At 42.0% G+C, this 25,454-nt stretch overlaps 1 protein-coding gene across 2 annotated transcripts in view; it reads right to left on the bottom strand.

Moving 5' to 3' along the window:
• Positions 1–9,949: 9,949 nt before the first annotated feature.
• LOC120562390 overlaps positions 9,950–25,454 on the bottom strand; it is an 80,622-nt gene continuing 65,117 nt past the window's right edge. For both annotated transcript variants that reach the window (XM_039806106.1, XM_039806107.1), the window contains 2 exons: positions 13,437–13,719; positions 9,950–10,594 (listed from right to left, as the gene is read on the bottom strand). In XM_039806106.1, coding sequence (XP_039662040.1) covers positions 10,447–10,594; positions 13,437–13,719 — 431 coding nt within the window. In that variant the 3' untranslated portion in view covers positions 9,950–10,446. The remainder of the gene's footprint in view (positions 10,595–13,436; positions 13,720–25,454) is intronic.

Below are 25,454 nucleotides of genomic sequence, written 5' to 3'. Positions count from 1 at the left end.
AAACTGGCGCCACACCCTCCCCCACTTAAAAAAAAATAATAATAATGTCACCCAACATTTTACACAATAAACAGCAACTGACATACTGTATCATGGGTCTATTCTTGAATAGTCAAATGGTTAACACCGAAAGGCATTTAAACTGTCTCTTACAAACGTTCTCCTTCCCTTCACTCGTATACATTTAATGACTGCAGGAGAGGAGATTACTGTTAACTGAAACTCAATGCCATTACCTCGGCTGGTTCAACCATCAAAATAATTTTTCAAGAGTTATAAACATTTTCACACTATTTAGATGAATCCTTTTCCGTAACAGATTCTCAATCAACGGCCAACACTATCTTATCATCTGTCACCCCACACCTAATTCTTTGCATGGTAGACACCATGAAGTAAATGTCCACCAACGTCTTTACATTCGTATACAAATTTTAGCACGGTATCAGTGCAAAGTTCATTCATAGTCTTTCCAAGTGCCCAGACATGTATGACTGCATTTCCTTCTTTGTTATGCAATGTCTTTTCAGTCGCTCACACCAGTATCTTTGAAATTGTCTCTAAATTTGTGGGAGTCCAAGGCCTCCAAAGAGAACAAGGTGATGGTGTCTGTACCTCAATATTGTCTAAACCTGTCTTCCTGATGGTGGGTTGACCCAATGTGTCATAAGTCAGTACCCTGGGTGGTCGTCTCGTTCTTTGTGGGTAAATGTTTAATGGCCGGGGTGATGACTCTTCTTCTGAGTCTGAGTCTCTGTCCCTACCTGGAGTCTGCCCCTCTGAAGTGGATGGATAGTCATCCTGATGCTCCAGCAGGTTATGATCATGTTGTGGTACATCAAGCTCAAGATCCTCTTCTCCAGAATCATGTACAGCAGACTCACTGTCATCTAACTGGCAATTCTCCACTTCATGCTCACTGACCTGAGGTGCTGGATTAGTCAATCCCCTGTCATGGTGGTGATGACGTGGAAACTTCCACACCAGTTCATCTCCGTCTTCAATGTCACTATCTACATCCTGATCAGGCAGCAGTTGTGGGATTTGTTCCTGCCTATGTCTGGTGTCTCTTTTCTCTCTGTCAGGCACTTTTGCGACAGGTCTTTCCACAGGCAGGCTGTCACATGGAAGCAAGAGGTTCCGATGTACTACACGACTTTTACCTCCTCTCTCTGGTTTGATTTCAAAGACTGGGATGTCAGGACTCTTTTGTTTCACAACTACATACACACAGTCTTCCCAGTGTGACCGAAGCTTGCCAGGCCCCCCTCTCTCAGACAAGTTGCGGAGCAGGACTCGGTTACCAGGGTGCAGTGAGACTCCATGGGTCTTTCTATCATAATATTTCTTTCCTCTGGAGGCTTCCTTCTGGGCTGTTTTGAAGCATATTTATGCACTTCTTGCATCCGTTTCTGCCAGTCCGCCACATACTCACTGTAACTTCCTTGCTGTTCTTTTGCAGGCAGATTGAACAGCATATCTATGAGAGTCGTGGGGTCCGTCCAAAGAGCAGGTAGTATGGGGAGAACCCCGTGGCCTCACTGGGTACAATTATAGGCATGCACCATCTTCGCCAGCGAGTTTTTCCAGTCTGCCTTCTCTGCATCAGTGAGCGCTCTTAACATTGACAACAAAGTCCTATTAAAACGCTCCACTTGGCCATTGCCTTGGGGATGATAGGGCGTAGTGTGGGAACCACACACGCCGCTGACCTTCTGGAGCTGGGAGAACATCTGATTTTCAAATTCCCTGCCCATGTCATGGTGTAGTTTTACTGGGAAGCCAAAATTAAGGGCAAAATGACCAAAAACCTTCTCCACCACTGTCTTTGCAGATTTGTTTTTTGTAGCATAGGCTTGCGCAAAGCGTGTGTAGTGATCCATCACCACTAGGATGTACTCATACCCAGGCCAGCTGACAGTCTTGCCTGGGCCCGGGACGAGATCTTAGATGGGCCCCCCCCTCGCGGCCAGATCTCTCCTTTTCCCTTGCTCTTCCTCTCCTCACATCTCTCACTGAAATTAAGTGTGTAATCAGTCTCTGATCCATCCTGCTCAGACTCTCCGACAGGGCAGCGAGCCCCCCCGCATCACTCTCTCTCTCTCTCTCTTCTCTCTCTCACAGGTAGCCTGACTCTGTCCCTCCGTTGCGCGGGCGAGCCCCCCCCATCCACTCTCTCTATCTCTCTCTCTTCTCTCTCACGGGTAGCCTGACTCTGTCCCTCCGTTGCGGGGCAGCGGGCCCCTCCCGCATCACTTTCTCTGTCACCTGACTGCAGCTGGATCTCTCTCTGTCTCATCCTTACTGATGGAGCTACCAAACTCAACTGTTTCTGTCAAAGTTAACGCGTGTTGTGTCAGGCTTTTATACAAGCTAATGGACGTTAACATGAGAGCTGGCCTGTTACGTTACGTTACAAGGCTCGTAAGCGTTAGCTGCGGTTCTTACCTTGCTCTCGTTGACAGTTCCAGCTTCACCGTCACCACCTTTTTTTAAATATTTGTTTAGAAAATCTCTAAGGCCTCTATTTTTCTTCTTCTCTTTTCTTTCCTTTTCCGAGCTCCGGACTTGTGCTGACCGGACATTTTGGCGTACTGAACTTCAAATCAAGTGACAATATCAGAATTTTGATCAGTGGCCAAACCATTTTTATGTTGGGGGTGGGGGTTCTTGACCACCATTTCCAGGACAATTAGAGAAGAAAACAAATAAAACGCTTTTATGTAATTCAAATATTATGCTACATATTTTTTTCCACAAATAGGCCTATTTAAAAAAAAGATTTTTAATTCTTCCATAATTTAATGAGGGCCCAGTTCTGGGCCCCCTACTGTGGGCCGGGACAACAGACCCGTTTGTCCCCTCGCGCGGTAGTGCTCATACCCATTCTTACAGGTTTGAGGTGCAGAAAATCCACTGATACAAGCTCAAATGGGTAAGTAGTGGTAATAGTTGTCAAGGGGAGCTCTGGTGGTCTTATTTGGCTTCTTCCTTTTCAAGCACTTCGCATGCCGTGTGACAAATTGCTCTACATCACTCTGCATTCTAGGCCAATAGAATCTATCCCTTATTAAGGTGAGAGTCCTTTCTGTACCCAAATGTCCCATGTCTGTGTGTAGTTCTCTGAGAACTGTGTCTTGGTGTTCTTTGGGTAGGAGGAGCTGTTCTCTCCCACCTGCCCTCCTGCGCAGGACACCATCACTGTCGACATGCAGCCTGTGCCATTGCCGCAGCAATAGCCTGACGTCAGGTGATTCTGCTTTCAGAGCTGGCCCTGTGGGAAGGTTGTTGGTCTCCTTGTATTCCAGCACACGCCCTAGAACTGGGTCTCGCTCCTGACTCTGTCTGATTTCATTTGATGAGAGAGGCTTACTGTTGGACGGTGGTGCTGTGTCTCTAACCAGGTTGATGGCATTTAGACTGACTGCAGTGGCTAGATGAAGGGGGCCCTCACGCTGTAACACTGCACTCTCAACAGAGGCCCTTATTACATCCTGCCTCACTTCCTCTGTGCAATGCAACATGAACTGGTCGATATCCAAGGGCATTCGGGATAGGCCGTCAGCGTCTGCGTTTTGTTTGCCGGGCCGATACTTGATGACAAAGTTGAAATCAGCCAGCTCACCCACCCACCGGTGGCCTGTTGCATTCAGTTTTGCTGTTGTGAGGACGTATGTCAGGGGGTTGTTATCTGTATATACAATAAAGTGGGGGGCATAGTACAGATAATCTCGAAAGCGTTCACATACAGCCCATTTTAAAGCCAGGAATTCTAATTTCCCAGAGTGCATGTGATAATTCTTTTCAGGGGGTGTCAGTGTCCGGGAGCCATATGCCATCACCTTCATCTTGCCTGCTTGCCTCTGATATAACACAGCCCCAAGCCCATTTTGTGAAGCATCACAATGTAAAATGAATGGCTCTGAAAAGTCAGGGTAGCCTAGAATGGGTGGCTCTGTTAAGCAGTCAATCAGTGTGTTCAAAGTATGTTGGTGGCTGTGAGTCCAGGTGATGGGTGTGTTTGGTGGTAAGCGTCCCTTCTGTTTTGCACTCACCTTTTTCCCTTTTTCCTTTGGTGTAGGAGGAGGTTGTGTCTTTTGTGGGGGTGAGGCCAAGAGCTGATACAGGGGTTTAGCCACTCGAGATGGGAATGTAAGTTCTGTAGTAGGAGAGGAACCCAGGGACTCTGCTTAGTTCTCCAACTGTAGATGGCATTCTGTCCTTTAGAGCTTGAACTGGAGCTAACTCAGCGGATCCATAGTATATCCCTCCTCAGAGACAATCCGTCCTAAGAAACGTACACTCCGTTTGAAGACTTCACATTTCTGTGGGGTGGGTTTGACACCATGCTTTTGATACCTCTGCAGGACAGCTCTGAGGTGTTCCACATGGCTATCAAAGGTGGAGGAATGAACAAGATTGTCATCCAAGTAGGGCTGGCAGACAACATCACGCAGGCCCACCAGGCACTCCTCCATGCTTCTTTGAAACTCTGCTGGTGCTGAGCTGAGACCAAAGGGTATACGATTCCACTGATAGAGGCCCCAGGGTGTTATAAAAGCCGTCAGAGGTCGACTCTCCGGGTCCAGGAATCCCTGGTGATACGCTTTTCCTTGGTCCAGCACCGAAAACCAGGAGCTGCCATGCAGAGAATCCAGCATATCTTGGATCCTGGGGATTGGATGTCGGTCTGGGACAGATTTTCTGTTAAGCTCTCTGTAGTCACAGCACAGCCTTAACGCCCCAGACTTTTTCCGCACACAAACGATCGGTGAGGAGTAGGGAGACCTTGACTGTGATATCCATCCCCGGTTCAGCAAATCCTGCAAGTAATCCTTCACTTCCTGATGTAAAGGTTTTGGCACTGATGTGTAGGTCTTTCGGACGTTGGTGTAGTGCGTGATTTGTGTTTTAAAGATGGAATACATCCAACATCCTCATCATCAAAGCCAAAGGCATGACATTCTTCACGCAACAGCTGTCTCACAATCTGCTGCTGATCTTCAATGAGGTGATCTAACTTGACTGGAGGGTCCCACTGTGGTGGCTTTTGACTCAGCTGTGTAGCCGTGGTTACCTCGGCAAACTGAATTTTAGGCTGTGGGGGGCTCTGCTCTACTTGCTCTTGTGTGCCCTCAGTAGTAAACAACTCGGCTGTGACAGGATACACTGCCTTTATTTCTTGCAGGTGGCCCAATATGGTGCGGGGGTTTATGACGATGTCGTGCTTGTTGGTGTTGGCTACTCGAGACTGGAATGTAAGATGACCTTCCCTCAGTGATATTGACAAGCCCCTCCTGGATGACCAGTCCCTCCGGCTGCTGTGACAACTCACCGGGGACAAACATCAGGCTCTGTCCTGCAAACTGTGTTCCAATGTGTACCGAACATAGGCAGTAGTGATTTGCTGAGCAGCTAGTTACCCCTCTTTTTACCTGCCTGTACTGTCCCCACATTCTCATCACCCTCTGGGGACTGCAGTATTTTGAGCATAGCTCTAGCGGGTGTTCATTGTCACTGAGAAAACCTGACTGATTCTTCGGATGGTTTGTGGTTTTGATCGGCACTTATCCCACTTTTTCACTACTTCTTCTATCACATTGTATCCAATGATTGGTTGTACAGCAACGCTGGGGTTAGTAGACACTAAAAAGGGACTAGTAGTATCTTGTCTGGGTGTTGGTCACAGTCTAAGTAAAACTCTATCTCCACCCAGCCATCAAAAGTTATTTCAGTTTGATTTGCTGCTAATGCAACCAATGGTTCTGACAACAGTTCAACAAGTGGCGGACTGTGCTGTGTGGAAAGTGTTGCTTTCTCCACTCATCATTGATTAAGCTTGCCTGAGCTCCCGGTGTCCCACAGAGCCTCAGTTGCCACATTGTTTAGATGACCGGACCAGACATCTCTTCCCAATGAGATTTATGAGCTTAGCTTGGCGTTGGCAGGGAACATAGCCAGTAGGTATGTCACAGGTTGGCTGACTATTATCTGACTGTGTTGTAGCTGGAAGACTGTCTCTTTTCTCACCTGATACAGAGTTAACCTGGGACGTGGGGGTGGGTGGGCTACTGTGTGTCCCAGCTCAGCAGCCCCCTCCCCGTTTCCCTGTGTCAGCCTCCTCTGCCTGCAGCCACGGGAAAGATGGCCCTCCTGTCACTTGGCGGTAGCAGTGCCTACACGTTCCACCAGCCTGCGGCTTCTCTGCAAGCCTGACATCCCGTGCCCCTCTCACAGCTGGGGATAGTGTGCCTGTATCAGCACTGGGGTGTGACTTTGTTGCCTCTAATGTCTGACTGAACAATTTTTTCATCTCAAGAACATCAGCTTTAAGACCCTCAATTAGCTTAGTGGTGTCTGGATCAGGGTCCTTACACTGTCCTTGTTTATTTTTTTGGATCCTGTTGCACCTTCCTTTTTCCAAATTTCTTCATTTGTGTCTGTGTCTTTGTTGAGCGACAACTGACTGTTACTGGCATGTTGTTCAGTGTAAATCTCATTTACTTTTGTGGACTTTAAGGCACTATTTCTTTTTAGTTTGTTCTGTCGCTCCAGCTCAAGACTGGCAGCTTCATTTATCTTCTCTATCAAGAGTTCATCTGTGACTTTTGAGTTGCTGAGGTAGGGTTTAAGCTGAAACTTAACTGCCTCACTAAGAAGACCAGTCTCTAATGAACGCAGAAACTTTGCGTTGGATTAGGTCGGGGCTGAACTGTTCACCATCATTCTCACCTCCGGACAGTTTCTCCCTGAGCTCAATTGCCCTGAAGAGGAAGTTCTGTGCAGATTCCTTAGGTTCCTGGGATATGTTTATGAGCCGATGGAGGAGATCAGAGGATGAATCAACTTTATAGTGGCCTCTCAGGATGGTTTTCAGAGTGGAAGGTGTGAGGTCTCTCTTAATTTCCAATAGGTCACGTAGGTGGAGACCAGGACTTACAGCTTTCACCACAGCCCTCAATAATGTCAGTCTCTGAATAACCTTTCTTTAATCCAGACTCAATTTGGTTAGTAAGGCTAGTGAAGGGAGATTTATCTCTCTGTCCGGCCTCCCCTATTTGCCCACTGATCCGGAACTCTCTCCTTATTGTCACCTCTGGTGCTATAAAGGGTGTAGTCGTGGTGACTTTCTGCTCCCTGGCTATGGTTGCATTGCTCAGACTGATCTCCTAGTGCCTGAATCTTCTCCTCCCAGTGCATGGCGTGCCTCTGCCTGGGCCTGCTGAAGCTGAGCATACTCCTCTTTTAACCTCTCCATTTCACTAGGTTCCTTAGCTTGTGTTTCTGTTTGCTCAGTGTCATGTCCCTGCATGGACTTTATAAAAGACAGGAGGCCGCTAAGAAACTGTTGGAACACATCAGATTCTTCACACTCCTCCAACTCATCCAGAGTATTCTCTGCCAGACGACCCAGGGCACGGCCGGGATAAGCCTTGGGAATCCTACCCCTGATGGTTCACTACACTTCAATTGATGACACACCTTTATGAGTTCCGGCTTTCCCAATGTCCACAATACTGAGCTGACTTCATCCTGGAGCTGCTCCATGCTTCCCTCTTTGGACTTAACCACGCTGGACTTCCTGTACTGGATTCAAGTAGGGACTGGGACACACTGCTGCTCCTTCAGTCCCTCCTGGCTGGCTCGCCAAAAATATGCGTAGCATTGCAGATTGCGAGAAGGATGAATCTGGTGCCACATATTTTAATGTTCAAAAAAACTCCATTTCTGTAATTAACAGAAGAAAGACCATATAAGTTGTACTGTAGTGTCACAAGTCTAATGGCGGCCGACGTTAACAGACGCTTTTGGCAAAACTAAAACACAATAATAAAACCAAAATGTCCCTCAGCACATTCTCAATTGAACACAAAATACCCTGCATCATTACAGCTGCCCCCAGTTACATGCTATACAGTGATTCTAAACACATCAATTTAACAGATTATATTAACAACATTTAATAACATCTAGCACTGAATAACAAAAAGGAACCCAATCATAAATGCTCACACAACACGCCAGCCCAACATATACACACGGACTTCACCAGCTAGCTAACAGCAGTGCTAACGTTTGCGATGTTAACGTTTTAAACTATCACAACACACGTCAAGAAGGCTACTTGCTAAATTAACAACACTGCATATTATCATGTTTTGATTCATACTGTTATTTACCTGTAATTAACAGAAGAAAGACCATATAAGTTGTACTGTAGTGTCACAAGTCTAATGGCGGCCGACGTTAACAGACGCTTTTGGCAAAACTAAAAAAAACTCACGTTAGTTCTGGTCCTAGCGTTCATCCTGCCATTTATTGGTCAATGTCGCCGCCTAGTGGCGAGGAGTGCAACTGACTTACACACTGCTAGACAGTCTTTCTTGCTGTAACTACATGCATTTTAAAATAAAAAAAATAATGAATAGGCGAGAAACTAAACTGTTCTAAATTGTATGGGGGGGTCCTATGAACAACGTATATTCAATATTCACATAATAACCTCAAAAACTGGCGCCACATAGTGTGTCAATAAAAGTCACAAAAACAATATTGTATATAGTATGTCGATAAAAATTATAGTATGTCGAAAAAAGTTGTATTATAGTATGTCGAAAAAAGTTATAGTATACTATGTCGATGAAAGTCATATTATAGCTATACTATGACTCTTTATGACTTATTTCGACATACTTTAGTATGACTTTTATGACTTGTTTTAAAATATTATACTATTACTTTATTAATTTTTTCGACATTATACTATGACTTTTTATGACATATTTCCACATACTATACTATGACTTTTTTATGACTTATTTTGACATACTATACTATGACTTTTTTTGACAAACTATACTATGACTCTTATCATCTTATTTCGACATACTATACTATGACTTTTTTGTGACTTTTTTCGACATACCATGCTATGACTTTAAAAGACTTTTTTCGACATACCATAATATGACTTTAAATGACTTATTTTGGCATACTATAATGTGACTTTTTTCATCTTATTTTGACATACTATACTATAACTTTTTTGTGACTTTTCGACATACTACACTATAACTTTTTACCATTTTTTTCAATGGATAAACACTTAAAATTCTTGTTGACTGACTAGACCTCACCTACTGTCCATCAGAATTTCTACCACAAACTTGTGTCAGAAGTGGGATGGCGTACATGATTTGCGTCAGACCACGTTGTCTTAAGCAGCAAGAAATCTGAAATAATTCAACTTTGACTGCTTTAACTTTGACCACTTTCTTAGGTGTTGGGTTTTGCTCTGTTCTCCCACTTCCGCTTTTGGCCCTTTCATTAAGGGCTGAGTATTACGTGCATCGTAGACAAACTAGAGCTAAGTAAGCCAGCCTAGTAAGCCAGCCTAGTTATCAATAGGTATTATTCACATATTCGTCACAGACCCTGATTTTGCACTCACATTTCACCTAAATTACTTTAAAGTTAAAGAAGTATGTCATTGTTTATCAGCCCTTTATTAAAGTTGGCATATGAAGATAATTATGAGTAAAATATTCAAACCAAACTTCATGTTTTTATTGCTACACCATTCCATCCAAAGGAAATATTCTTGATGAGTTCTCCATCCTTTTAGACACACGTCCCCTAAAAGTATGTTTGCCCCACCAAATTTCAAATAAGAATAAGATCATACCAGTAGAAAATGTAACTACAGATGTGAATGTCCATCAAAGTTAAACTTATATGATACATGACTTACATCTAAGACAGCTATGTTGCTGCATTCTCTCAAGATGTAGGAAAACATTTTAAACATGTACAGTATAGGCCTCTTAGCTATATGCTGTTGTTTCTGTATGCTGTGCTTGCATTACCCAAAAATTATACTCATTTGAAAAGACAGCCAAGCAATTTTGGACAGACAATGAGGAAAAACACAAACACACACGCACGCAGATTAGCTTTAAAAGTAATGTTTATTTTGCAAGTACATTTAAGTACAGTAGATAGAAACAAGCCCAAGAAAAATTACAACAAATACAATGCAGCCAGTGCACTGTATATCATTTCTCACCCATTGCTTTCATTTTCCCACAGTTCTGTTTAATAATGCATCTCTCGCTGCTTTCATGGTACAGAATAGTAGGTATAATCAGTTACTAGAGCTGTATCTCTTTTGTTCGCTATTTAAATTTGAACCATAGCCTTTATTTTATGTTAGCTAATGTATAAAACAACCATCTGAATCAGTTTTACATAAAGCTCCAGCATACGATTGTATGATGTCCTGACCTTATGATATGTAATACCACATAAAGTGTTTTACTTAAAATATGCTCTGTGTGCGAAGCAAAAGCACAGTAAATACGCAAACTTGCATAGACTAGCGTTAGAATAAGTGAACATAAACTAAGAAATTAGGGTTAGAATCAGTTTAGGGTTAGAATCAGTTTCCTATGATGCTGTCCCAGTGACTTCCACTTCGCACAGTGTCAGGTATTCTCGTCTTCCTGGAATCACAATGTTGACAAAACGACCTTTCATTCCATTACACACAAAGGTTTGGGAGGTCCCAGCTGCCATAGACGAGATAACAGCACATCTGAAGAAACATAAAATTAAACAGAACTATTTAAATTCTGATCATGCTATTGCTGTGAAAACTATGGCTTTCTATTTGGGAAGTATGTAGATATCCAGAGCACTAATCTCCTGTAATTTACACAACCAATGTTAAATGTTCAAATCTATTACTAGAATTGCAAGCAGCCTCCCCAGGGCAAGTCGCCCCGATGACTGGCGAATCCAGTGGAAGTGAAACCCAAAGTGTGACGGCAGCGAGGCAAACGCCAGGAAACATGTTGCAACATACGGTCTGCAAGCTCTGTAGTAAATTGCAATTGCAAATGTCGCATTCACATTTAGTGAATTATAGGCCTAAACAGGTTTTTAAATCATGGGCGCCATATTGGATACCAACGTCAGATTACTCTACAGTGTAACCCAATGGGGCGAATATGCTATCTTGAAATAAATTGCTTATTTTCACCTTAAACAGGCATATACATGTTATTATCAACGTTTGTCAATATGTAAAAGGCCCTTATGGAAATATTCCAGTGTATATTTACCTTCTATATCGTATATGGGCCTCTAAAAAATGCCCATGTAGTGAGTGACCACGTCGCCTAATAAGTCTCTGAGCAGTGTTTACCTTTCTAATGTCCACTAGCATACAGGCTAACTATAGCTAGCTTTGTGTGTAACGTAACAAAAACCCACCCATCTCAGAGGAGCGAAGATCAATATTTCATTCAATAAAATGATGGTACAAAAGGAGCACTAACGCCACAGGTCTTATGTTGACAACGTGGACACAGATATAAGAAACTCTGAAGGCAGTCGTAATATTTGGCTACCTAGCAGGCTAGGCTAATGCTGTTGCGCTAACGTTAGCAAACATCGGCGTAGCTGTCTAAACTTGTGAAAAGCCGAACAACATCCCTGTCCAAGCTGTGTTTCACTTTCCCTCCAATATTATTCTGAACATAATAAAGACACCTGGTCGAGACCAAAAGCCATAGCTATGACTACGGCAAGATCACAAGCATTTAGGTACAGTGCTAGCGAAAAAGCTAACGCTAGCATAAGGCTAACTTCAAACTTCATTCATTTATAAAGCAGTTAGAACTTTTTTGACAGCATCGTATACTTTAACGATGGTATTAATTTGTTATCATATCGTAGAGACAAATTGACATTTACCTCACACAATAATGAACAGCTCCCAAACTTTTTGCTTCACGGGGGGACTTGTGAAATCGTTTGCTGATTCCCTGTCTTTCATTGCAGCCAAGCAGTTGGGCATTTGTTCTGAGATGTCATTTTTTAAATAATTTATTACATTTTTCCACTATTCCCTGTACTATGTCAATGGAAATCAGATGAATGTTGGTATCAAACATGGAGTCCACGAAACACGTTACCACCTCGGAACCAATTGCATAACGGGATAGCCCAGAACAGTCGATTCCCTAGTTGGCCACACTCTCTATATAAAGGGCGCTATGTTTACCCTGATCAGAGCCCCCCCTAAGTGCCGATCTTCACCTAATTTGGTACAAAGCCTCAGAGTGGAATGTTGAACATGAATCTTAAGGTTTGTGTTGGTAACATTTACTTTGAGATGTACATTAAAATTTTGTTAATTTGTAGTTTACGCATATTTTAACATAGCAAAATTTTTTTTATAACTTTTGGTCAGGTCTGTCTGGAGATGCATTGTGCCAATACAGATCAGACCCAAAACCTAGGAGGACTTTGAATTGATTGAAGGAACACGTGGATGTAAGGTTTTAAAATGTGGGATGTTTAATGTTGCAGTTATAAGCCAAAACGCATCTACCTTGAATATAGTGCCACCTAGTGGTCCACATAATATTTTTGGTATGTGAGGTCCATGTGAGGGTCCCATAGGCCACGCCCACTTTGACAAATCAGTATACCACTTTAGGAGTGGCCTCAGGAGTGGCCCTAGATGGTACCCTCTAAATATAGCAAAAGTCGGATGAGACGTTCATGAGATTTAATTTGGCGGAGATATGAAAAAGTTCTTGTTTTGGTAGCTAGCTACACAAATTTGTTTGTATGTATTTTGCCAATTAAAAAACAATTAAAAATTATTTTGATAACTTATTGTCAGGGTGGTCTGGAGATGATACGTACCAAGTTTTTGTATCGGATGCATGATCTAGGAGGAGTTTGAAAAAGTAGGTTTACAATATATCGTGATTTTTCGTGGAGAAACGTCTAGGCGGAAATGGGCGTGGTCTTCGTCATGTGATTCAGCTGAATTCAAGGAATGCAAGAATATGAAGTTTTTGAATGTACAATGTACGGTTTGGGAGTTATGGTGCAAAACCCATTATTTTATAGCGCCCCCTGCTGGTGGATAAGTGTCATTTTTCCTATCCAAGATACAAATCACACTCTGTACCATCCCTGAAAGTTTCAATTGCGTAACTTGTACGGTTTAGGCTGCAGAATGTGACTATTATCGCCACTGTTCATCATATCCCCAACCGGCACCGTCAGACACCGCCTACCAAGAGTCTGTCCGAGGTTTCTTCCCAAGAGGGAGTTTTTCCTCGCCACTGTCGCACTTCTTGCTCGCCACTGTCGCACTTCTTGCTCTTGAGGGAATTACTGTAATTGTTGGGGCTTTGTAAATTATAGAGTTATATTATATGAGTTAAACTTGGTTACCACACAGACTGTGAATAAACCTTACCACTAGTTGTACTTAAATTCTGATCATGCTATTGCTCTGAAAACTATGGCTTTCTATTAGGGAAGTATGTAGATATCCAGAGCACTAAAGTCCTGTAATTTACACATCTAATGTTAAATGTTTGAATCTATTATAAGACAGAAAGGACAGTTACCTGGGGTTATTGTTGCCATTGTTGTTGAGGGAATCTCCAATGCGGATCTCAGCACCATTGATTCTCTCGTGGCAACAATCTCCTCTGTTGGTGATGGTGACAGTGTTGATCTGATATGTCTTCAGGAGGTCCAGTCTCCACCATGGTTTAAAATCATTGTTAGTGACGCTACAGGATCTCTGTCCCAGGTTGCTAGCACGATTTCCATCAATGGCCCTTTCAGGGAACTCATTCTCGTACAGGGAGGACTGAATCACGTTTCCACCTCTAGCAATATTAGTATCTAGACAAGGTTACAAAATGTTTCATTAAAGACACTTTAGGGAAGGCACAGACATATTACATGTGTTGATCTGACCAAATTTGCCACCAAACAACAGTCAGTATACAGTACAGGCCAAAAGTTTGGACACACCTTCTCATTCAATGTGTTTCTTTATTTTCATGATTATTTACATTGTAGATTCTCACTGAAGGCATCAAAACTATGAATGAACACATATGGAATTATGTACTTAACAAAAAAGTGTGAAATAACTGAAAACATGTCTTATATTTTAGATTACTCAAAGTAGCCGCCCTTTGCTTTTTTTGATAACTCTGCAAACCCTTGGTGTTCTCTCAATGAGATTCATGAGGTAGTCACCTGAAATGGTTTTACCTTCAGAGGTGTGCTTTGTCAGGGTTCATTAGTGGACTTTTTTCCCTTATTAATAAAAAAGCAAAGGGTGGCTACTTTGAAGAATCTAAAATATAAGACATGTTTTCAGTTATTTCCACACTTTTTTGTTAAGTACATAATTCCATATGTGTTCATTCATAGTTTTGATGCCTTCAGTGAGAATCTACAATGTAAATAGTCATGAAAATAAAAAGGAAATGCATTGAATGAGAAGGTGTGTCCAAATCTTTGGCCTGTACTGTATTTGATTGAACTTTGAATGAGACTGTCTGCTCAACATCATCTATTGGTCATGTTAAATGTTATAAATCACCAGTTGGAGCAGTGTCACCTAAAGCCTGACCAGTGACATTCCAAACTATGACTTTTTCTGACTTTTTTCGACATGCTACAGTATGATTTTTTATGATTTATTTTGACATACTATAGTTGGACTTTTAATGACTTTTTTCAACATGCTATACTATGACTTTTTATGACTTTTTTTGATATACCGTCCTATGAATTGTTTTAAAATTTTTCGACATGCACTACTGTATTTTTTCTGCTTTATTTCGACATTCTATACTATGAATTTTTTGTGACATACTACATTATGACTTTTTGTGATTTTTTAGACATACAATACTATGACTTTTTATTATTTATTTTGTCATACTATACTAATAAACTTTTCTGAATATTTTTTGACATAGTGTATTATGATTTTTTATGACTTATTTTGACATATTATAGTATGACCTTTTGGTGACAATGTTGATCTGATATGTCTTCAGGAGGTCCAGTCTCCACCATGGTTTAAATCATTTTTAGTGATGCTACAGGATCCCTACTCTCAGGTTGCTAGCACAATTTCCATCAATGGCCCTTTCAGGGACCTCTTTCTCGTACAGGGAGGACTGATTCACGTTTCTACCTTTAGTTACATTAGGATCTAGACAAGGTTGCAAAATGTTTCATTAAAGACTATGGGAGGCTTCAAAGAACAGGCAGTCAGTATATTTGATTGAACTTTGAATGTGACTGTCTGGTCAACCTCATCTATTGGTCACGTTAAATGGTATAAATCCCCAGTTGGAGCAGTGAGTTGTTATGATGTGATAATTAAGATATATAGATAGATAGATAGATAGATAGATAGATAGATAGATAGATAGATAGATAGATAGAAAGACAGAGAAATAGAGACAGAGACATAGATGGATAGATATATTACATATGTCTATTAAATACTAAAATTTGAATTAATTGGGGAACATCAATAATTTGTTTCAACCAATCAAAAAATGATCTTACCTAATTGGCAGCTGATCTGTCCTAGAACAGCCAGCAAGACGAAGACCGCAGATGGAGTCATCATCCTGTGGAGGAAGTTCACGTTCAACATTTTTATTTATTATTTTATTTTTACATTAAATTAATTACTTATGCATTATTGTAAAGTTGAATGTATTTAATAATCTTTTTCCCAGTTACTTTTTCAACGTTTTCACGCTTTCTCTGATGTTTTTTTTGGACCTTTTTGTCGTTTTTTTCTTTGATGGCTGAGTTTCTTTTTTAGGGCTTTATGAGGCCCAAACTCTAAGAGAGAAGCCTATATGAGACATGCAATAACACATCCTCAGGTATGACGAAATCTCAACATACACACACACACACACACAGACACATACAGACACACACACACAGACACACATACACACACATAACACACAAACACACAAAAACACACACACAGACACACATAGACACACATAACACACACACACACACACAGACACACAGATATATACACACACACACACACACACACAGATACACACACAGACACACGCACACACAGACACAGACACACACCCACACACACACAGACAGACACACACACACAGACACGCATACACACACAGACACACACACACACACACACACACACACACACACCATTGACATTATTATAGTATAAACAAAATAATTGTTTCATTATCATTTACATTATTTATCTTGTTAATTACTGTTTTTTCCAGCTGCTTACACACAAAATATTTTCATGTCACATGATTTTTGAAACCTCTCACTCAAAGTGATAAACTACACAGCAAATCTCCAAAAATCATTGCTTTAGTATAGGCCTATACATAGGTCAAAGGTCAGATTATTTGTTTTGAACAATGGATGCCAACAATAGACAGAGAGCAAGGGGAGGAGGAGGAAGAGACAGGGGACAACAACGAGGAGGAGGAGGAGGGAGAGAGAGACAGGGGATAACAACGAGGAGGAGGAGGAGGAGGGAAGAAGAGGAAGAAGGAGAGCCATCTCTGATGAGATCAGGGAGAGAAGCCCATCTTGAGTAGCTTTACAGTGGCGTCCATACTGCATGCAACTATCTAATGACTATTTCAGCATTACTCATCAATCAGACTTTGTTTTGCACAAAGTGCATACAATTCTATATATAAATATAAACCTATGAAAGACAAAAGAGCTTTAGATTTAGAACAACAGTGTGTACATGATATATCCAAAAGTTTACTATTATGAAAAAAGTGTTTGCCATTTGATGCAAATGCTTCATTTTGAGATGTGTTTCATTTTGAAGGAGATGTGAGGCATTTTGCATTGCAGTTTTGAAAAAAGGAGACATAGTTTTGAAAACGTGTGTAAGCAGTTGGAAAAAACTGTAAATACTCATGCATTATTGTAAAGTATAATGTATTTAATGACTTACCGTTTTTAAGTACTGGTAAATAAACAAGTTGTAAAAAGTAGTTTTAGAAGTTTACTGGAATTGAAATATCGCTTCCTACAGGTTCATGGCTGTTGACAGGTAAGTATTGACTTTTTACTCATAAAGTTTTTATTGAAGGTATTATTGTACTTACAGTAAGGAGCGTAGCTTTAGTTGGGCTGTTGATGATCGTCAGGATCGTTCCCAGGTTAGTGCATGTACTGCGTGTTGTAACACACTACACCTCTCGGCTCTTCTTTGTGAAGTGAGGACAGCAGCGTTCAGAATCCTGTCTATCTTCCTAAATATATATAGGCTCATCCTGAATCTGGATTACGTGGGCGTAGTCTAGTTAGTTATTAGTTATTCCATCTTCCTGATCCACGCAGGTTTCTCTTGGGCGGGGCCAGATTACAGTTTTTTCCAACAGCCTACACACGTTTTCAAAACTATGTCTCCTTTTTTCAAAACTCTACACACAATTCCTAAAACTGCACACACAAAATGCAAAATGCCTCACATCTCCTTCAAAATCAAACACTGCATTCAAAATACCATAAACACATCTCAAAATGAAGCATTTGCATCAAATGGCAAACACTTTTTTCATAATAGTAAATTTTTGCATATACCATGTACACACTGTTGTTCTAAATCTAAAGCTCTTTTGTCTTTCATAGGCTTATATCTACATTTACAATGTTCTAGAGAGAAAGTAGTCTGCTGAGACTGGTTGAAAAGTGCACTGTAAAAACAATCTAATGTTACAGTGAAACAAAATATGTATTGGGCAAAACATTACGTTTGTAAGAGGAGCACAGTATTGTATACAGTAGCATGAAACAAGAAAACAAAAGTATAAACATATGTAAACCAAAGGTATCATTTTTAGAATAAAGAATATGTGTGTGTGTGTGTGTGTTTGTGTGTGTGCGTGTGTGTCTTTGTGTGTGTGTGTGTGTGTGTGTGTTGTGAGTGTTTGTGCATGCTTGTGTGTCGGGGCAGGGGGGGGGACAGTTTGTGCAAAACGAAGTCTGATTGAAAGATGGGCTTCTCTCCCTGATCTCATCAGACATGGCTCTCCTTCTTCCTCTTCTTCCCTCCTCCTCCTCTTCGTTGTTATCCCCTGTCTCTACCTCTATACTCCCCTTTCTCTCTGTCTATTGTTGGCATCCATTGTTCAAAACAGGTAATCTGACCTTTGACCTATGTATAGGCCAATACTAAAGCAATGCTTTGGTTAGTGTTCAGTTATGACATAATGTGTTTGCAAATGTGAGGAGTGTGTGTGTGCCCTGGTAAATAAGTGTAGCATTTTGATTGGTTGTGTTTAGAAATGGATAGCAAGTCACTTCCTGTTAGATTTTTGTAACATGTCAGGGAGTCTGAAGCATCTGAAGCATTACAATATAAATTTATTCATATGATAATCAAAGAATTATTTAGTTCATGTTAAAATAATGTGTCAATACTGTGTGTATGTGTGGGCTTGTGTAAGTTTGTGTGTGTGTGTGTGTGTGTGTCTGCGTATCTGTGTGTGTTTGTGTGTCTCTGTGCGTGTGTGTGTCTGTGTGTGTATGTGTGTCTGTGTGTGTGTGTGTGTCTGTGTGTGTGTGTGTGCGTGTGTGTCTGTGTGTATGTGTGTGTGTCTGTGTATGCGTGTATGTCTGTGTGTCTGTGTATGCGTCTGTCTGTGCGTCTGTCTGTGTATATGTGTGTGTGTGTGTGTGTGTGTGTGTGATTGTATGTGTGTGTGTATATATGCCTGTGTGTGTATATGTGTGTGTGTGTGTCTGTGTGTGTCTGTCTGTATGTGTCTGTGTGTGTGTGTGTGTGTGTGTGTGTGTGTGTGTGTGTGTGTGTGATTGTATGTGTGTGTGTATATATGCCTGTGTGTATATGTGTGTGTATATGTGTGTGTGTATATATGCCTGTGTGTGTGTGTGTGCTGTCTGTATGTGTGTGTGTGTGTGTGTGTATATGTGTGTGTGTGTGTCTGTGTGTGTGTGTGTGTATATGTTGAGATTTCCTCATACCCGAGGATGTGTTATTGCTGTTTGCGTCTCCAGATTTCTGGTAAATTAACAACAGGTGGTGTTCTGAATCATCATGCTGTCTGCACATTTACCGTTAGAAAGCTCTCTCTCTCTCTCTCTCTCTCTCTCTCTCTCTCTCTCTCTCTCCTGTACAATGCTGTCACATCCAAATATGGTCATTTCCTTTGTATTTTGATGTGTGTTTGTGTAAGTATGTGTGTGTGTGATTGTATGTGTGTGTATGTATGTGTCTGTGTGTGTATGCGTGTATGTGTGTATATGTGTGTGTGTATGTGCCTGTGTGTGTGTGTGATTGTATGTGTGTATATATGTGTGTGTGTGTGTGTATGTGTGTGTGTGTGTGTGTGTGTGTGTGTGTGTGTCTGTGTGTGTGTATGTGTGTGTCTGTGTGTGTGTATATGTGCCTGTGTGTGTGTGTGATTGTATGTGTGTATATATGCCTGTGTGTATATTTGTGTGTGTCTGTGTCTGTGTGTGTGTTTATGTGTGTGTGTGTGATTGTATGTGTGTGTGTATATATGCCTGTGTGTGTATATGTGTGTGTGTGTGTGTCTGTGTGTGCGTGTCTGTGTGTGTGTGTGTCTGTCTGTGTGTCTGTGTGTGTGTGTGTGTGTGTGTGTGTGATTGTATGTGTGTGTGTATATATGCCTGTGTGTATATGTGTGTGTATATGTGTGTGTGTATATATGCCTGTGTGTGTGTGTGTGTCTGTGTGTGTCTGTCTGTATGTGTGTGTGTGTGTGTATATATTGAGATTTCCTCATACCTGAGGATGTGTTATTGCTGTTTGCGTCTCCAGATTTCTGGTAAATTAACAACAGGTGGTGTTCTGAATCATCATGCTGTCTGCACCCTGTCTGCACATTTACCGTTAGAAAGCTCTCTCTCTCTCTCTCTCCTGTACAATGCTGTCACATCCAAATATGGTCATTTCCTTTGTATTTTGATGTGTCTGTGTGTCTGTCTGTGTGTGTGTGTGTGTATGTTGAGATTCCCTTATACCTGAGGATGTGTTATTGCTGTTTGCGTCTCCAGATTTCTTGTAAATTCAACAAAAGTTTAATGTATATGTGTGTCTGTGTGTGTGTGTGTGTGTGTGTGTGTGTGTGTGGTGTGTGTGGTGTGTGTGTGTGTGTGTGTGTGTGGAAAAGGCCCCAAAGTTATGTTAGTGTTGCAATTATTTAGTACAGTTGACCGTATTGTGTTTTTTGTTTCATGTTTACTCTTGTTTATTCAGTGCTTGTAACAGGGTAGCCAAAGCGCGTGCTGATTGGTATATTATAGGTGACGTCACACAGTTAATAATTGTGATGGGACAACCGACTCTTTTACGGGAGTCGGTTCAACCCGACGGTCGTTGGTTGGCCTACCGAGTTAATAGAGTCGGTCACCGGTTCGCGTGCCCTCGGCGGCGGGGGGGTGATCGCGTTTAACTTTACATAACTGTCAAGATAACATTACGTGTATTTGTATGTGATATAGGCCTAATACTTTCCCCTTGGTAATGTAGCATATGAATTTCCCTGAACACAATTCTAAAATGTGCGAGACATAAAGGCTTCTGCTATCGGTTGATAACTCAAACTTGCCGAGAACCTAGACACCCGTTTGATTACATGACTCATGCATTAGGCACGGTTACAGTCTTGTTCAGTAGTCTGGTGCACAGTCTCCTGTTGACAGCCTACCTATCATGTAACAAACATTTAACTTAACATAACTACTAAGATAACATGACGTGTATTTGTATGTGATATCCATCAATAATGTAATATATTAATTTGTATGTACACAATCATCTAAAATGCACGAGAAATAAAGGCTTCTGCTATCGGTTGATAACTCAAACTTGCCGAGAACCTAGACACCCGTTTGATTACATAGACTCATGCAGTAGCCTCAGTTACGGTCCTTACAGTCTCGTTCAGTAGCCTGGTGCGCGGTCTCCTTGTGACAGCCTAGCCTAGCTACCACGTAGCAACATTCACTTCTCTAACATTTAACTTAACATAAACCAAAATAACATGACGTGTATTTGTATGTGATGTACTGTACTTCCCCATCGATAATGTGTGAATTGCCACGAACACAATCCTCTAAGATGCACCAGAAACAAGGCTCGGTTAATAACTCAAACTTGCCGAGAACCAAGACACCGCTTGATTACATTAGACTCGAGCAGCCGACCGGTTGCACGGTTACATTAGACTCGAACAGGTTCCACCGTTGCACGTGGTTACATTAGACTCGAGCCCGTTGCACGGTTTTACATTATAGGCCGGCGTTGCACGGTTACATTAGACTCGAGCGGCCGGCAGGTTGCACGGTTACATTAGACTCGAGCGGCCGGCAGGTTGCACGGTTACATTAGACTCGAGCGGCCGGCAGGTTGCACGGTTACATTAGACTCCAGCGGCCGGCAGGTTGCACGGTTACATTAGACTCGAGCGGCCGGCAGGTTGCACGGTTACATTAGACTCGAGCGGCCGACCGGTTGCACGGTTACATTAGACTCGAGCGGCCGGCAGGTTGCACGGTTACATTAGACTCGAGCGGCCGGCCGGTTGCACGGTTACATTAGACTCGAGCGGCCGACCGGTTGCACGGTTACATTAGACTCGGAAGGCCGCAGGTTGCACGGTTTTAATTACATTCGAAGCGTCAACCGGGTTGCACGGTTACATTAGACTCGAGCGGCAACCGGGTTGCACGGTTACATTAGACTCGAAGCGCCGGCAGGTTGCACGGTTACATTAGACTCGAGCGCCGGCAGGTTCACGGTTACATTAGACTCGAACGGCCGGTGGCTGTAACGGGTTACATTAGACTCAAGGCCGGCAGGTTGCACGTTACATTAGACTCGAGCGCCGGCAGGTTGTAACGGTTACATTAGACTCGAGCGGCGGCAGGTTGCACGGTTTACATAGATTTCGAGGGGCCGACCGTTGCACGGTTACATTAGACTCGAGCGGCCGGCAGGTTGCACGGTTACATTAGACTCTAGTGGCGGAACCGGTTGCACGGTTACATTAGACTCTAGACTCTAGTGGCCGAACCGGTTGCACAGTTACATTAGACTCTAGTGGCCGAACCGGGTTGCACGGTTACATTAGACTTGAGCGGCCGGCAGGTTGCACGGTTACATTAGACTCTAGTGGCCGACCGGTTGCACGGTTACATTAGACTCGAGCGGCCGGAAGGTTGCACGGTTACATTTGGTCTTGTTCGGCATAGGGTCTAGGCATTAGGCATTAGTAGCTCATTTCCTGATTGATTCTACCACCACCACTCCAGTCCAGTGGAGGCGCTAATGAGCTAGATTACAACACACACAGTAGCAGAAGAATACCAGCTACACAACGGCCAACCATTGACATATATATAATGCCAACAGCACGAATGAAGTAAAAGAAAAAAACAGGAGTGAGTCGGTTCATTGACGTATGGCACTCGATTCTCCCGGCTCAGTGACACGAGTCGGGTTAATTAACCGGCTCTTCGGTCAGTTCGTCAACGCTAGTTAATAAGCAGTAAGATAGTTAGTCGGTCAGTTGGACCGTAATTGTGAGCAGCATCTTGCTTCAGAGTGTGCGTAAATGAGAAGAGTAAGTATATCTGCTGCATAATTCGTGCTACTGTATTTCTTGTTAAACCAGCTGTTATTTCTGCTATTGATGTGGATGGGAGTTAGGAGTTTAAGGGGTCGCCACGCTACGCAACCACTGTGCTGTCGTGTGCGTCGGGTCAAAATATATAACATTGTGTTTAAACATGTTCATACCTTTACTACTTGTTGTTCTGATTGTTAAGTACTTTGTAGTTGAGTAAAATAAAAAGTAAGTGGTGTTAAATATTGTTATGTGCCGCTATCGAGGCTTTTCTATCGGGGATTTGCTAGCTCGAACGGAACATAACATCCGGTTCGGGATTTTCACAATAAGAGCATCAAGCCGTTTAGTTAGTTGGAGGCTTTAAGCGTATCACAGAGAACAGGAAGTGCTGTCTACATTAGCAGTAGCTTAACGGATGGTAGAAAATCTATGAGAATCCCATATAATAGGTGTTTGAATCCCTTTTCTCTGCTTGCATTATTTGGAGTTTAACCCCTTGATGCCTGAATTTATTCACAATTATATAAACAAAATATAATGTGTGTTTCTGGCTCCAAGCTGATGCTAAATTAAGTTGAGATTGTTAATTTGTCTATAGCATATGGAATAGATATAAATTTAGGTATGATGCAAATTAGCGACAACAGGCATTCATGGTAAAATTCTTTACAAAATGGTAAAATTAATAAAACACATTGTAGATTTCATTCATGTCACAAAGTTGTTAGAACTTCTAAATTGTAATTGACAAATACATGGATCTTGACATCGCCAAGAAAGAAAACACTCTCCTACTCCCTAACATTGACAGTAGTTTTTTTGGGGTAGGGTTAGGGTTAGGTGTAGGTTTAGGTTTAGGGTTAGGGTTAGGTTTAATTTTGCTTCCGTGAACCGGATGTATCTCCTTCTCCGACCGGTCCTACGAGAAACCAGTGCATGCAAAAAGTTCAGAGGTATGTATTGCATGTAAACAAACCGGCATTGGGGGGAATACACACGCTATCTTGCCTGCAGTCGGAATGGAAGGGTTTTGATGCAAATTAGCGACATTTGGCGTTAAGGGGATAGGGTTAGGGTAAGTGGCTAGGGAATGCATTATGTCAATTACGGTCCCCACAAAAATAGTGCCACAAATCTGTGTGTGTGTCTGTGTTTGGGTCTGTGTGCATGTGTGTGTGTATCACAGCACAGGTTCCCACCTTTGTCAAGTCACAGGAGGCTTGTGGATCTTCGGTAGGAGGCAGAAGAGTTGAGACCTGGGCTCATCTGAGGCCTGCACTACGAAGCAGGATTTAGCGTTAACGAGCTAACTTAAGGCTCAACCCAGGATTTTCTGTACTACGAAGGTGGATCAGTTGTTATCGGGTTCAATCGCCGTGGAAACTCATGCTGAACACCTAACCTGGTCGGGAGCAGGTTAAGTTGGAGATCAGAGATCAACCAGTGTTAAAGCACCGCCTACTGACCAATCAATACTCAGTGTTAAAGCACCGCCTACTGACCAATCAATACTCAGTGTTAAAGCACCACCTACTGACCAATCAATACTCAGTGTTAAAGCACCGCCTACTGACCAATCAATACTCATTGTTAAAGCCCCGCCTACTGACCAATCAATACTCAGTGTTAAAGACCCGCCTACTGACCAATCAATACTCAGTGTTAAAGACCCGCCTAGTAACCAATCAATACTCAGTGTTACTGTTTTTTCCAACTGCTTACACACAAAATCTTTTCATGTCACACGATTTTTGAAACCTCTCACTCAAAGTGATAAACTACACAGCAAATCTCCAAAACCATAAACTATTTCTCAGCCTTTCACTCAGTTTTCAATAGCATAAAACACTTTTTTCAAAACATTACACACAATTCTCTACCTAAGACACAAAAATCTAAGAGGAAGTGACTTGCTATCCATTTCTAAACACAACCAATCAAAATGCTACACTTATTTACCAGGGCACACACACACTCCTCACATTTGCAAACACATTATGTCAAAACTGAACACTAACCAATCACTGCTTTAGTATTGGCCTATACATAGGTCAAAGGTCAGATTACCTGTTTGGAACAATGGATGCCAACAATAGACAGAGAGCAATGGGAGGAGGGAGAGAGAGACAGGGGACAACAACGAGGAGGAGGAGGAGGAGGGAAGAAGAGGAAGAAGGAGAGCCATCTCTGATGAGATCAGGGAGAGAAGTCCATCTTGAGTAGCTCTACAGTGGCGTCCATACTGCAACTATCTAATGACTATTTCAGCATTACAAATCAATCAGACTTGGTTTTGCACAAAGTGCATACAATTCTGTCCCCCCCCCCCACGCGCGACACACAAGCACGGACAAACACTCACAACACACACACGCACACAAAGACACACACACACACACACACACACACACACACACACACACACATACACCTATTCTTTATTCTAAAAATGATACCTTTGTTTTACATATGTTTATACTTTTGTTTTCTTGTTTCATGCTACTGTAAACAACACTGAGCTACTCTTACAAACGTAATGTTTTGCCCAATACATATTTTCTGTTTTACTGTAACATTACATAGTTTTTTACAGGTGCAATTTTCACCCCTCTCAGCAGATGACTTTCTCTCTAGAACATTGTAAATGTAGATATAAACCTATGAAATACAAAAGAGCTTTAGATTTAGAACAACAGTGTGTACATGGTATATCCAAAAATTTACTATTATGAAACAAGTGTTTGCCATTTGATGCAAATGCTTCATTTTCAGATGAGTTTATGGTATTTTGAATGCAGTGTTTCATTTTGAAGGAGAAGGAGGCATTTTGCATTTTGTGCGTGCAGTTTTAGGAATTGTGTGTAGAGTTTTGAAGGAGACATAGTTTTGAAAACGTGTGTAAGCTGTTGGAAAAAACTGTAAAGCCCCGCCTACTGACCAATC

Source organism: Perca fluviatilis, chromosome 7, assembly GCF_010015445.1.
Source record: "Perca fluviatilis chromosome 7, GENO_Pfluv_1.0, whole genome shotgun sequence".
NCBI lineage: Eukaryota > Metazoa > Chordata > Actinopteri > Perciformes > Percidae > Perca > Perca fluviatilis.
The sequence above is the reverse complement of the archived record's forward strand: the minus strand, read 5'-3'. Positions and strand labels throughout refer to the sequence as shown.